Source organism: Leptosomus discolor, chromosome Z, assembly GCF_034619465.1.
Source record: "Leptosomus discolor isolate bLepDis1 chromosome Z, bLepDis1.hap2, whole genome shotgun sequence".
In the NCBI taxonomy this organism is placed as follows: Eukaryota; Metazoa; Chordata; class Aves; order Leptosomiformes; family Leptosomidae; genus Leptosomus; species Leptosomus discolor.
In genome coordinates, this window is record NC_141419.1 from 17,703,794 (window position 1) to 17,718,620 (window position 14,827).

A 14,827-nucleotide genomic window follows, 5' to 3' on the forward strand; every position below is an offset into this window, starting at 1 on the left:
ATGAAGTCACTGAGCTAATGACTACACCATTAAAATGCTGTTGTATCTGAAGATACAGCTAATACTGGAAACGGAAAGTTGAAGAACTTTAAATATTATTTATTTTTCAATAGTCCACATAAATTTAGCATTTGTATAATTCATACACATTTTTAGTTATGCAAACAGTTCTGTAGCTTGAACGATCAGGAAGGGGCTTTCATTTTGTCAGAAATTAAGGGGTAAACAACCGAAGTTTACTAGCACAGTACCCTTCAAATTCTTAAGTCTTCATGTGGTTAGGACAATTTTTCAACAAAATGATGTAAGACAGAAGGAGAAGACAGGTATAGCTGCACACCCAGAACCCTGGGCACCATTTGTAAATTTGCAAATTTACTTTATTCAGAGGCCTAGATGCTGTAATTTTGAGTATGTCCTTGTCATTTCAGATATGTTCTCAGGATGGAGGCCTGTCCTTGTAAACATCCAGAGGAAACAACTGTTGCAAAAAAAAATCACACACAGAAGTCATTCCTGGTTTTATTATTCCCCTACCACTAGATAGCAACAACAGAACCCATTTTACTGGGCAAGCAATGCAGAAAATTTGTGAAGCCCTACAAATAGAACGAAAGTGTCCTTGTGCTCATCACCCACAATCCAGTGGGATTGTAGGGAGGAAAAACTCTGACTTTAAAATCAAACTGGCAAAAAAATTGCACAGAGACTGGCCCGAAATGTCTGCATGTGTTTGCCTCTCCCATTGATGTAGATGAGAAGCATTGTGAATAGAAAACACAGGCAGATCCATGTGGGCAAATTAAACAGCACCCTTCACTCTCACCAAAACTTTAAAGTAGCACATAATGCTCTTCTAAAATTAACAAGTACTTGGACTAATGACTATAAATTATTATTGAAGAAAAAATATTGAAGAAAGAAAGAAAGAAACTACTACTGCCCTGATCCAGTCTCTGGGTGCTGCTTTCTCCCGCTTCTCTTGATGCCTTTCCCTGCCCTCCACGCCCCACCATGGGTGGCACCAGCCTGCTGGGGGGCACGGCCAAGGGCCCCCAGAGCCCCAGGGCCATGTGAGCAGCGGCGTCTCCTCCCACAGAAAACCCTGCTGCAGCTGCACACCTGCAACGCAGCAGATGTGGAGGGCAGGGAGGGCAGGAGGGAAAGCTGGGTTTGCTCCAGGCCCAATGCCCTCAGCCTGCTTCCATTCCTTCTCTCTGCCCAGCTACCGACACTTCTGCTCTTGTTTCTCTCCACTGTCTGACATCAGCCAGGTCAACCTCGCTGTAGTGAGGGCTGTCAAGGACCCACGGACAACAAGCAGGGGCATCTTAGCCAGAAGCAAGCCTTGGGGTAACAGTATTTGGCAGGTACAGAGCGATTTCTCAAGGTGCCTGGGCATTTCTTCCTCCCCTACCCCAGACAGCGAGTGACCATGGCCTCTCTCCATTTTGTAACATGTGATACCAGCAACAGGGAGCAGCTCCTTGTCCTCAGTTCTCCCCAGCCTGCCACAACTCGCAAACATGGCTGTGAAGACAGAGTAGAGCTCACCCTTGTGCCACAATGCTCAAAATGACATCACTTATGTGACCCCTGTCTCCAGCAGTTCTGCCTGGGCTGCGCTAAGTGGTGGGCAAAGGGGAACGTGTTGTGCCCCCTTTTTAGGCAGATGGTCAACACCATCACTCACTTTGTGTGGTCAGAGGAAGATTTTTTGGAGATCTTTCTTACACAATCAGTTGCTGATCACCAGGACGAGCAGGGGGCTGTGGAGCCAGTGCCCAGGGCTTACGTGGCTGGCTTCCCACCCAAGGTCTGGGCAGGCCTTTTCCGGGGCTCCTTGGAGTTCCTTGAGCCCCTGCTGCCCTGGCTGAACCAGGAGCTGTCGGTGCTGTGCAGGGCCCGTTGGTGGGAGGTGGTGCAGCACAGGGCATCATCGTCTTAAATCTGTGCCGCCACGGGCTGGACCAGGAGGCCTTGGTACGGGCCCTGCAGCCATTGCTGCAAGACCAGACAGTGACTTTTGTGCGTGGGTTCATCACTGTCGCCGCAGACCTGTGCAGCGAGGTGATCCAGCGGCACATGGACCTCCCAGGCTCCCGTGATGCCGAGGAGCAGGAGGACAGCCCCACGGCCATCCCTGGCCCTGTCGTCCCCAATAGTTTACATGAACATACATTTTAAAATTTAAAAAGTATATACATATAATTGAAGACATGTTGTACGGTCGATTATTTTGGACTCCTTTTTTGAAAACACCTCCGTAATTTACTCAGGTGAAGAGTTACCGGCCCAGCAGAAGCTCTGGGGCGGCCCGCCGCCCCCCGCCGGCCGCAGCTCCCGCCTCCCGGGCGAAGGCCGCTGGGGCGCCGCAGGTGAGGCCGCCGGGGCGGGGCGGGCGCAGGTGCCGTGGGCGGCCCGGCGGGAGCGGAGAGGAGCGACGGGTGCTCCCGGGCCGTGCTTCCCGCGCACTCTCCAGCGGGACCGTCCCTTTTCCTCCGTCCGGCGCCGGCTGCCTTTCAGACTCCGTGGCAGCTCCCCGCGGCCGGTTGAGCGAGGGGCGGCCGAGCGGGGCCGGGGAGCGCCTGAGGACGGGCCGAGCGCCGGCCATGTCGCGGAGCGCCGGCGCGGAGGGCGGGCGGCCCGGCAGGTCCCCGCTGCCCCGCGGGGCCGGCCCCGCCGCTGCCGCCTTGCCGCCTCCCCCGCTCCCCCTGCAGCCCCCCTTCGGCCCCGACGCCTACCCCGGGGAGGGCAGCCGCGGCCCGAGCGAGCCGGCCGAGCTGAAGCCGGTCCGGCGGTTCATCCCGGACTCGTGGAAGAACTTTTTCAAGGGGAGACGCCAGCGCGGCTCCAGCTGGGACGGTACGGCCTCGGACATTAGGTACGTCTCGGACGGGGTCGAGTGCTCGCCGCCACCCTCCCCGGCCCCTCTGCGGCCGCAGACCAAGTCGGTGCCCGGCTCCTACAAGGATCCCTACGGAGGGTCGGGTGGGAGCTACAGCTGGCGGCAGGAGGCCGAGGCCATGCTGCCCGGGCAGCCCTTCGCCTCGCTGGAGCGCCGCGCTGCCACCGGCCAGACGTACAGCGACCGGGTGGAGGCCTACCACCAGCGGTATGGCTACATGAAGTCCTGGGCCGGCCTGCTTAGGCTCCTCGGGGCGGTGGAGCTGCTGCTGGGCGCCGCTGTCTTCGCCTGCGTCACGGCCTACGTGCACAAGGACAACGAGTGGTACAACATGTTCGGCTACACGCAGCCCTACAGCTACGGGGCCGGCAGTGCCTACGGCGGCTATGCCTACAGCGGGCCCAAAACGCCCTTCATCCTGGTGGTGGCGGGAGCAGCGTGGGTGGTCACGGTAGTGCTGCTGGTGCTGGGCATGTCAATGTACTACCGGACCATCCTCCTTGACTCCAACTGGTGGCCTCTGACTGAGTTCGGCATTAACGTGGCCTTGTTCTTTCTCTACATGTCGGCCGCCATCGTGTACGTAAACGATACCAACCGAGGTGGGCTCTGCTATTACCAATTCTTTAAGACACCGATAAATGCATCATTTTGCCGTGTAGAGGGAGGTCAGACAGCAGCCATCATCTTCTTGTTTGTCACAGTGATCGTCTATCTGATTAGTGCAGTGGTTTCTCTAAAGTTATGGAGGCACGAAGGAGCAAGGAGACACAGGGAATTGATGGAACAGGAGGTAAGTTGTTAGACATCACGTTGTATCTGCTGGGTATGGTATGGTGGGGAGCAGTTGCCAGATGGTTCCACGCTGTAGACAGAGCCCTATCAGATGTCTTCTCTGTAGCAGGCTCACAGCCTTTGAGGGTGAACTTTAACCAGTCTTAACAGTATTTTGGATCGCTAACCTATCTTTTAGACCGATCTTTTAAGATATCTGGTCCAAATTCTTGGACTTTTTCTTTTTTTTTTTTAATCCACTTTGTAAGGAGCTGGCTCTGTTCTCTTTGTAATGCCTTGCTCTCTTCCTGCATCAGCTGATGAACTACTTCCTGGTGTGTTTTCCAAACAAGGAAGAAATGAACTGTGTGCTTGTTCAGCGGCTCAGTAGGGTTGGGCTTAAAGCCATACAGCATTTATTTGAAGACTGCTTTCAGCACATCAAGTGCTAGCATGAATGACCACCAGAACATGAAATACTGATTTTTACTTGGCAAACAAAACTCCAAGCTACTTCTTTATGTCTCTTCAGCTTTCTTTACAATAGTTACCAGAAAATAATAGTTATAGCAGAGTTGGCTAGATTTTGGTGATTCATATTTCAGTCAACTTCACCTTTTTCACATCAAGTGTTTTGCATGGCTACTGGCCTTGCCCTTACTGAAACATTCAGTACTCACCTGGTTAATGATAAACTGTCATAGTAGAGACTGATCACTCTCAACTAGAGAATTCAAAGTCATTTGTGTAAAACCTCCTTCATGTGAAAACACCACCCGAAAAGCCTTTAAAAAAATTAATAAAAAATATAGCATAAAAGTTAACATATGTGGAGTCTACATAAACTTAAGGAGGGGTTAGGCATTTAAGTGATTTTTACTAGGAGAGAGCGAGTGTAAAATTCCATTTCCTCTGCTCTCTGGCTGCTGTCTGGTTTGCAGCATTTTCATTTAATACCAGTTTGCATTCCACTGTCTTGCATAAAACATACTCCTGTCTTGAAAAGTACATGGCAGCTCTTTGATAAAAGATTTTATCAACCAACTTTTTAATTTGTCTGGCAAGAATGAGGTGATAGCTGGAATTATACAGATGTTCAGTCTCTCTTCCCTGTTACTATTCATGTTCTTTTATTCCAGTTACTTAATATTTCTGAAGGGAATACTTTTATAATACAGGTTAGGCTCTGGAGAGTGCTGTGCGAAACAGCTGCTGGTTGAGCTGCCGGTTCATGCACTATTGTATTTTGTAGGCCATGAATTAGGTTGCAAAGTGTTAGTGAGTTAATGTGGGCTGGAATGTGAAGTCATAAAGGAGACTGGGAAGTGTATACTGGGAGTGTTTCCTGCAAGCTGTTCCTTACAGCCATGCTCTGGGAGATCCCATCGTTGTTCTTGCTTTTGGGTGGTGGTTTTCATTCCATTCTTCTTAAACAGTCTTTAAATCAACTGATCTGAAAATATTTCTTATGCTAAATTTCTTCATACCTAATACAAATGTAATGTCTCTCTACAGCATAATTTTGAAAAAGCATAGATTTTGAGAGTCTGTGCTTTTGCATGCTATTTTTGCTGAAAATAAAACTTACAGTTCTTTCCATTTTTTGATAGATGAAAACACAGTCCTCTTTTCCAGAAAAGAAGGTAGGAAATAGGAATTTATTTTTCTGTTTACTGGTATTTCCAAATAGTTGTTCTTTTTCTTGTTACTATTTTGATTGACTTATCTGTTTACTCATTTGGCTTGGAAGAGGTGAGGCTTAATTCCTTAACGTAGTCCAGACAACAGTCTCCTACCCAGAAGATTCAGAAGAAGCTTGTAAGGAAGTTACTACTTGTTAGGCTAGGTTATAAAATTTACTGTGAATAGCAAATCTGATGACTACCTCTGTGCATGCTGTTACCTTCTTTTATGAAGTGACAAGTTCTGTCGCATTTATCACACAGTGTGGCAGACGTGGCTGGAACAGCAGTTCACCTGATGCGCTCTCAGTTTCAGAGGCTCTTTTTAATCCTGGCCATCCGCTCCGTTTGATGGAGGAGAGCCCGTGGGAGCACAGTGGTGGGTGCTCCGAGTGTTGTGCTTGTTCCAGTGCCTCCAAGACTAGTCCAAAGACCTCCTTGCCCATTTTGAACTAATAGCAATTTCAGTGCTTCTGCAGCACAAAGATGCGCTTGGATACACTACAGAGATTGTAGAGGACCTTAACAGCAGATACTGATGATTCCCAGAGAATTTATGGTGTATTTATTTCAGTCTTAAATGTCTCCTGTTAGACATTGTGAATTTCCTACCACTGTTTTCTCTATTGCTTCAGTACTGGATCAGGATGCTTTCTTATGTGTTCCAAAAAGACTCCATGTGCTTTTGTTTCTGGATCAAGGGAACTGTGCAATAGGAAACAAGGGGAAAAGGAGAACTGAGTGATTCCTGTTTATTCACAGATTAGATGGATATCCAAGGAAACTTCCTTAAGTTATTTTCTTAAGAAGTACAAGACAAATTATTTCCAAGCTCCAAGAAGTATTAACCTGTCACTGGTACTGCGGTTAGGACAAACTAAAGGTGGATACTGTGTAAGAAACATCGCTTTAACTCTTATTGTAGTTAGAAATTAGTAGAGTTGTAAGAAATATCTGTGATTTGCTTCTACTTCTGCTCAATACTTGTACCTCCATCTTCACATGAGTTGAGTATTTTGTGGTTTATGTATACTGCATTTGAAGTAAAACTGACTTAATTTAGAACTTTTCTTTTTTTTTAAACAGTATGAAAGTGACGACAGACCAAGAGAAGAGGTCACTTACAGGCGGCTTCAATCAGTAGAAAGAAAACCAGAACTACTTAATGGCCATATACCTGCAGGCCACATTCCTAAACCTATCGTGATGCCAGACTACTTAGCGTAAGTGACTTGACTTTGGTGAACAAACTTAACAGGGAATGCTTGAATGATGTTTTTCACTCAGCATTTCTCAAATATACACTCACGGTTTCTCTGCCATGCATGTGCTACAGGGACTCATAATTCTTTATTAAGTTAATATTAAAAATAGAGAGGATGGGGCCTGGTATCAATTGTATAGAAGAGATAATGTAAGTAAAGAATCTTAAATTTTAAACAAGCCATGCAAACCTGAAATGTTAAAGCACAATCTATCAAGTACAATAACTGCCAAGGGAACAGAAGACCACCACACAGACAATTTAGAAAAAAATAAAATACATGGGAAATACCTTGTCTTTTTAGGCCCTGAAATTTGATGACTCTTGGACTTTAAGTGCTAAATCTATAACACGCTCCATTTCAAAGGGTAGGCCTTTCCATGGTGAAGTATGAGATGGTAAATTAATTTTTATACTGTTTGTCATAGACTAGAGGACAAACTGAAATACAGGAGGTTCCACTTGGACATTAGGAAAATCTTTTTTTCGCTGTCAGGGTTAGCAGTGATTGCCCAGAGAGGTTATGGGTTCTCCATCCCTGGAAATACTCAGAAGCTGCCTGGACACAGTCCTGGGCCACCAGCTGTAGGTGGCCCTGCTTGAGCAGGAGGGTTGGACCAGATGATCTCCAGAGGTCCCATCCAACCTCAACCCTTCAGTCATTCTGTGATTTCAGTGCTTTACATACATGCAAATTTCAGCAGGTTATGAGATTAGCAAACAACACAGAAATACACTATCAGGGTGAAGGGCCATGTGTTTGTTGAATTCCTATCTTTAAAACTAGTCCTTGAAAACTTTTTTCTTTTTTTTCTTTTTTTTTTTTTTAAGGAAGTACCCAGCAATTCAAACAAATGAAATGCGAGATCGGTACAAAGCAGTATTCAATGATCAGTTTGCTGAGTATAAAGAACTGTCTGTGGAAGTTCATGCTGTATTAAAAAAGTTTGATGAGCTGGATGCATTGCTGAGACATCTTCCTCACCATCCTGAAAGCGTGTATGTAAGTACCTGTGAAATGGCCTTGTGGAAATGGGGTGTGGTGTCAGGTGGTTTGTGACTTCTTTAGCCAGGGCAGAAGGTCTTGTAATGCTGGTGGTGACGCGGTGGGAGAGAAAATTTCCCAAGATACGTTATTTCTTGTTTGGTCATCAGTCAAGGATACCAAGTTGCAATTAAGTTGTATACATGTTTTTCTGGGTTTGGGTTGGGTTTTTTTTTCATGCCAGTAGCTTTCAAGTTTGAGTGAGTTACAGTTAATGTATTTTCACCATTTCTCAAGTACAAGATTTACAACTAAAGTGTTACAACTGGAATGCGTGATCAAATGAGAATTTTACTTCTGACAAGTATTTTGTAGAATTTACATGAAGATATGGAGCACAGTCAAAGTGTTTAAAAATGTGTGGTCTCTCTCATTAGGAACAGGAAAGGATATCAAAAGTTCTGGAAGAATACAAGAAGAAGAAAAATGTGAGTGCTTTCAGCTTTACATTGCTAGTGGATCTAATGAATACCTAAGAGAGTGTAAATAGCCAACATGTCTGACACCAGGTACAGTTCCCTGGCTCAGGGTATCCATAGCTACTACAGGGCTTTGCATATTTTTTTTTTAACACTTTGGCAAAGTCAGGACACAACCCACTCCATTCATGCCAACAACCAGTTTTGGAATAATAATTCCATTAGCCAGATGGGGGTGGGAGGAAACCAACAGTTAAGCATTTTCATTTTTTAAGAGTATGTCTCATCTCTTAGCATTCTGCATTCAGAAGACTGGTTATTTTGGGGGATCCAGTTCAGTTATATTCACTGACTGACATGGCTAACATTAACAACAGAAAACATAGTCACAGAATCACAGAATGTTTGAGGTTGGAAGGGACCTCGAAAGATCATCTAGTCCAACCCCGCTGCCAGAGCGGGACCACCTACAGTAGATCACACAGGAACACGTCCAGGCGGGTTTTGAATGTCTCCAGAGAAGGAGACTCCACAACCTCTCTGGGCAGCCTGTTCCAGGACTCTGTCACCCTCACAGGGAAAAAGTTTTTCCTTATGTTGATGTGGAACCTCCTGTGCTCCAGCTTGCACCCGCTGCCCCTTGTCCTGTCATTGGCCATCACCAAGAAGAGCCCGGCTCCATCCTCCTGACACTCGCCCTTTATGTATTTATAAACTTTAATGAGATCCCCCCTCAGTCTCCTCTTCCCCAAGCTAAAGAGACCCAGCTCCCTCAGCCTTTCATCATAAGGGAGATGTTCCACCCCCTTAACCATCTTCGTGGCTCTGTGCTGGACTCATTCAAGCAGTTCCCTGTCCTTGAACTGAGAGGTATTGGAAAGAAGTTTTGTATTTTCTTTGCGGCATGGAGCTTAGACTCTGAAAAAGTAATTTTCGGAGTAATCCAAGAGGTTTCACTTTGTCATTTTTAAATGCAGGCAGTAAATGTGTGCCTGTGTTCCATGGAAGAAAAATATATTTGTAATGTATTATGTTTTTAATGGAATTTAAACCTTGAGTCCATGTTAGTAAAATATATTGCTTTTTTTTCGGGGGGGGGAGAGGGTGGGCATTTATTAGACATACCACAACACACCTACAAAATGTAAATTATGTAGTAGGATGTCTTTATATTTGCAGATTTCTGTTCAAAAGCAGGACCTCTTTTTCAGGCCTTTTTCACAAAGGGGAAACAGGAAAGAAGAAATTGTGGCCAGGGAAAAAAAATATTTGGAGGATATTTATATAGTGTCCTTAATCAAGAATATGATTGGTAATAGGCTATTCTTGGAAGAGTCTGAAAGTGTAATATATTAATGTAAAGGTTTTTGTATTTTTGGCAGGATCCTGCATTTCTGGAGAAAAAGGAACGTTGTGAATACCTAAAGAATAAGCTTTCTCACATAAAACAACGAATTCAGGACTATGATAAAGTTATGAATTGGAATGTGGAAACTTAGCTACATCTTCACTTCGTGGATAATATTTTCTATTTTTGAAAATCAATATGCATATTTTGAACTATTTATTTACTGTCAGAACAGTACACCTATGGGGATTGCTTAATCACTTCGTCACTTATTCAGATGTTGTATGATACTGGTAGGTTTTGTATGCAGATCCAACTTTAAATCAATGTAACAAAGTTATCAGATAAGTTTAGAAAACCTGTGCTAACATTCTGTTTTCTTTAGACAGTACACAGCCTGTCGTCTTAAATATGAATACTTTATTTGAAAATGCTGTATTTGCAAGCTTGCAAATCCTACCAGAGAAAGCAGTTCTAAATACTGTGTCAAAAGTTTGCACAGAAATTCCGTTAACAGTTTATAGGTGACATCTTAACAATATCAGAAAGAGTTGAGCTGTTCTTTCTTGATAGGGTTTGGTGGAGTGCTTAATCATATTGAATAATTTTGGCCAGTTGAAAATTAGTTTAATAAGACCTTTTGTCTTGTATTTCCAAATGCTCTGCCATATGTCAAAAATTATCTGGAATTTCACCCAACAAGAGGTGCAAAATAACTTCCAGTTTAAGCAACCATCGTGCAGAATTAGAGAAAAGAGTTGAAGTTTTGATGTGGTTTGGGGGATTTTTCTGTTATTATTAGAAGTGTTGCAACAAACTTACACATGGCCTTAAGGGAACAGAGGTGCAGGATGAGACTCATGTTTGTGTTCCATTACTGTTGCAATAGGCTCTGCATACCTCTTCTGGGTCATCTTAGTAGGACTCCATGGGTGTAAAGGCAATACACTTTATGCTTCATCAGTAAGTAACAGGACTTTTTGTGTAGGCAGCAGCTGTTTGTGAACTTGGCATTCAGAGAGTAAGTACAGCAAAATTAATTCTCATTCAAAGTATGAATTATTAGTATCCTTTATAAGGCCAGGCAAAATGTTTTAATAGACATGCTTTCCAGAGCATTTCTGCATGAATTCAATATACATTTTTATATTTTATCTTGGGGATAGTTTTGTATATGCAAATGTTTCAATAAGCCAGAAAATTTTCTCTTTGTATCCTTTTTCATATCTTTGTTTACCTTTTTTTTACTTAGTAAAATTGTAAGAAGCATTGATAGTTGCTTTGTACAGTTTTCTACAACTGCCATTTCTCTGTTCTGAAATGTATTTTAATTTGAAAAAAAAAAAAAAACCAACACCAGTGTAGCCATGTTATTCTACTGCTTATAAAGGCATTTTGTTAGAAAAAGATGCTCTGATTAAGATCATTTCAGACTTCTGTCAGTAATCACTTTTTCTTTGAAAGAAAGTTTTCAACTTTTGCCTTAATTCAAAGGCAAGACATCAGGAAAGCTTTTTTGAGTTTAGAACAGTGATGGTAATACTGCCTCTCTTCCTTAGTACTAGAAATGCATTAATATACCCCACTCTGGCATCTGTGTCCGTTCTGATTTTTGAGCCCTTATCATTCACGCTGTTGTCCTGGTAGCTACAAACCCACTTTCACATTTATACAGTTGACATTCCAGTTTTATCAGCCACTTAATTCCAAGAGTTTTAGCAAATGAACACAAGACACCATGGGCACTGAGAGAATTTGAGAACTTGGCAGCTCCTCATTTGAAAGCCTTTGGTCTTGTGTACCTGGAAGGTGTTTCAATATTTTCATCAGTCTGAAATTGGATACAGTCAATGCTATCCCTTGTTCTCCCTGTCTTTTCAGGTGCCCCTCTCTCTGATTCAGGTTTCTGTTCTTTTCAAAGAAGAGGAAACCTCGCTACCTTATAAAGGAGCTGGGCCAAGTATTTTATACCTATTGTACTGTATACTTGTTAAACTTCCTTGCCCAGATCCCTGCAATCTAAATGAACTTTCACTGTACACCCAGGTGTCTCATTTTTTCTCAGTGGGAGTCCTAGGCCTTGCATCAGTACCAGGAGAAGACGATTAATCCAAGTTTAAGGATCAACTGATGTTTATAAAGTGATAAAAAAAAAGCTGACTGTTTTGTTTGGAAGATTCAGTCTGCACCCTTAATAGGTCTTCTTGCTGTAGGATGCGAACACCTATCTCCAGGCTCCCTTGACAGTGCTCGTGAGTTTCAGTCTCTTGAATTACTGACTCCTGGCCCCTCAGACAGTGCCTGCATCACCTCTGCAGAGCTGTCATACTTCTCCTTTTCTGCAAAGTTCCCAATAAATGGCTTGGGAAAAGGGGAAACTGTGCCTGTAGCTGGAACGAGGAAATGAACCAAGCAGAGTCAGCTGCATGTGGATTGCTCCATGCTTCCCAGCAAGGTGCCACAGGTGTGGCTGAGTGGATTTTCCAAAAGGCAGGAAGAGATGTATGAATATTCCCTTCTGCCAGCCTTTTGGGCTTCCAGTAGGATTAGTGCAGTGCATGGCAGTGGGGCGCGCTGAGCAGAGAGCCCCAGGAGAAGGCATGCACCTTCACAGCTTGGGAAGTCCCGCAGGTCGGCCAGTTTTGCTCTAACCGGTCAATGGAGGACTGAAAAGGGTCACGTCCACAGTGCTCTGAACATGCCAAAGAGAAAATATTAGTCCAAGAAACATTTTTAATGAAAGAAGAATTAATGGCTGGGAGTTGCAGCCAGTCAAATGCAAGATGGAAATTAGAAGGAAATTGTGTGAGAATTAGTTACAATCAGAACTACCAGGGACTGTGGTCTCTTGATTATCATTAAAGAATAGAAGGCATCCCTCAGACAAAACTGAAGTTATTAGATGATTACCATCTCGGCCTCTCTGTGCAGTCTCTCTAGTTTCAGCTCTGTGAATACATTGTGGATAAGTTGTTGCCTGTACGCATAAGCAGTCTGCTGTGTGGTCTTAGTGGTGTGACTGGGTTTTTGCAGAAGGTAGTTAACATTTATCTGAATCTTACCAAGTAATACTGCCCTACATCAATGGGCATATAGCGTCCGCTTTCAGTTGTAGACTGTCCTCAGATGCTGAGTGTACGTAACAAGAGCTTTTGTCCTTCGGTCTTCCTCTTGGAAAATGCCCACCTGGCTCCACAGGTCTACACCAGGAAATGTCCAAGAGACTGACAGTTTCCAGGACAGTTTTCAAACTGGACTTGAATAAATCAATAAAAGCGCTTTTTTTTTTTTTGTCTTGATAAACAGCTGGATATCCTTGATATCCAAGATAACTGTGGCAACATCTGCATACTCTTTACTAATCTGTACCTTTTTGCAGGGCAGACAAAGCGGTGCCTAACATATAACCAAAAGTTTGTATTGCATAGTAGAGTGGGCTAGTTTTCATGACAGCATATCAACTAAAAATACTGATGGCAATGAAAGATCTAATTGATTTTAGAGACAGCTATCCAGCATTTAGTATATTAATCTCAAAATTGTGGTGGGATTTGAAGCATTTGGACAATCATAATCTACAAAATTATTGTATATCCTGCGTTCCTGTCCAGCATTGAAATTCTTGGCCTTGACAATAAAAAATATCCCTGTTCTGAAAGAAGTCTCATTTCTCTCTTCCTCTATTAAAATTGTCATTCATTTTGATGCTTTATAAATTGCACCTTTTCCTTCTTAAGAAAGGATGACATGTGATCTAATGTAGATCAAATTCCAATTTTATTTCAGTTCCTAGAAGCAAATCTTGATTTCTTAAACTAAAGAATTCCCCTTTTTCCATCTTCAGTAGTTTTAATTGCTTTCCTTGAAAATATTTTGAATTTTTTCCAAGGTATGGTTTAATTGAAAGCTAATTAATTTCTCCTCTGTTTCCAATGTATTTATAAATTCCTCCTGATAAATGCAACAGGCTGAAGGATACAGAAGTGGTAAGTTTTGCCCCACTCTTATTTAAGGAAATGTTACTACTGTTTAAATGTTTTCTTCCTCATATATTGTCTCACTTGGATGCAGAGTGACACCCCTTAGAAACGGATGCTCAGTAACTTTCCTGTAATTCAAGAAGTCAAGCCCGGCCTTGGCACACTTCCACTGCACCCAGTAAAGTTATGATTGCTCTGCAGAGAAATTGGCTAAAAGTCTGTCTAGCTTTATTGAGCTAATCCTCACTGTGATGCTTGTGAAATGGAAACTCTTGGTGACATGAGATGGATTGGTGCTGCTCTGAATTTCTTTAGGTAGAAGCAAAACAAATCACATAACATCAAAATACCTAAAACTAATTTGCTACCTCTTTCTGTATTTTGATGTTAATTCGAAAAGATCTTAAACACTTTCTGCGTGTGAAAGAGCACACTTTTGTGTAACTTCATTTTCTTTTTGCTTGCATTGTCGGAAAGCAAACATTTGCAAGCTTTTAAAACTACATGTAATTTTCACTCTAACAAAATAAAAATTTGAGATACACATACAGTGTCAGAACCTGCACTTATAATTTTGTTAAAATATAGATAAAGACCTTGTGGAATTATCAGAACATGTAAAATAGCTATGATGTAGTCTTTCAACCTGAAAGATTGTGTATTCTCTAATATTCCTAAAATATGTGCGCTCTGTAGATACCATTGAGTTTCTTCCTCTGTACTTATAATTGAGTGGTTACAGTAATTTTCCTTTTCTACCACTGTGTGTAGTATTCTGTTCTGGAGATGCAGAAAAATTAAATATGGGCATGCGTAAATTGTATGTAAATAATTCTCTTTTTTTCACATCAGATTTCAGATCTTGGTAGTTTTGAATGTTTCATAGTTCTGATCCTGTTTTTCTATTATTGAGTTTGTTCTGCTGACAAATCTGTCCCCCCACTCCCTTGCACTCTTGTGTTTGTGTTTTTTCCCCTGCCGCTTCATGCTCACCAAGACAAATCCATCATATTTTGCCATCATGTATTCTTCTCAAGTACTCTGACATCAATCCATACAACTGAAAATGCTTTTCTTGTATTCAAACAAATCATCCTCTAGGTTTAACAATGTGAACTTGTTGCTGTTGTAAACCCCTGAATGTAGGGACAGTGTTGTGCCTCATTTGGCATCAACTGGTATGGTAGTACTGCAGAATTGTCTGCCCATTTCTCAGCATAGTAAAGTAATAGAAGAAAGTTGCTGTTACGTAGATAAATGTAGGTTTATAACCTTTACTGACTGCAGTAGCTGTGAAAGGTGATTTGTCAACACCTATAAGTATAACTGCATTTTGAGTGTGAGGATCAAAATCTGTTCCCTGCCTGCATGTGAAGATAGTGACTACGACAAGTGCTTTGGATTTCT

General features: G+C 42.9%; 1 protein-coding gene across 1 annotated transcript; it reads left to right on the plus strand.

Moving 5' to 3' along the window:
• Positions 1–2,612: 2,612 nt before the first annotated feature.
• Positions 2,613–9,591, plus strand: MARVELD2 (MARVEL domain containing 2). The gene is made up of 6 exons (XM_009960717.2): positions 2,613–3,701; positions 5,293–5,325; positions 6,451–6,587; positions 7,460–7,631; positions 8,051–8,101; positions 9,475–9,591. The coding sequence occupies exons 1-6, from the start codon at positions 2,613–2,615 to the stop codon at positions 9,589–9,591; spliced, it is 1,599 nt and encodes a 532-aa protein (XP_009959019.2).
• Positions 9,592–14,827: the final 5,236 nt, after the last annotated feature.

What these genes read in the sequence shown, in the direction of transcription:
- MARVELD2 (XM_009960717.2), top strand. Translation starts at nt 2,613, where the DNA reads ATGTCGCGGAGCGCCGGCGCGGAGGGCGGGCGGCCCGGCAGGTCCCCG. An exon ending in CCTCTTTTCCAGAAAAGAAG is followed by an intron (nt 5,326 to 6,450) that starts GTAGGAAATAGG and finishes TTTTTTAAACAG; the next exon opens with TATGAAAGTGACGACAGACC. An exon ending in GTGATGCCAGACTACTTAGC is followed by an intron (nt 6,588 to 7,459) that starts GTAAGTGACTTG and finishes TTTTTTTTTAAG; the next exon opens with GAAGTACCCAGCAATTCAAA.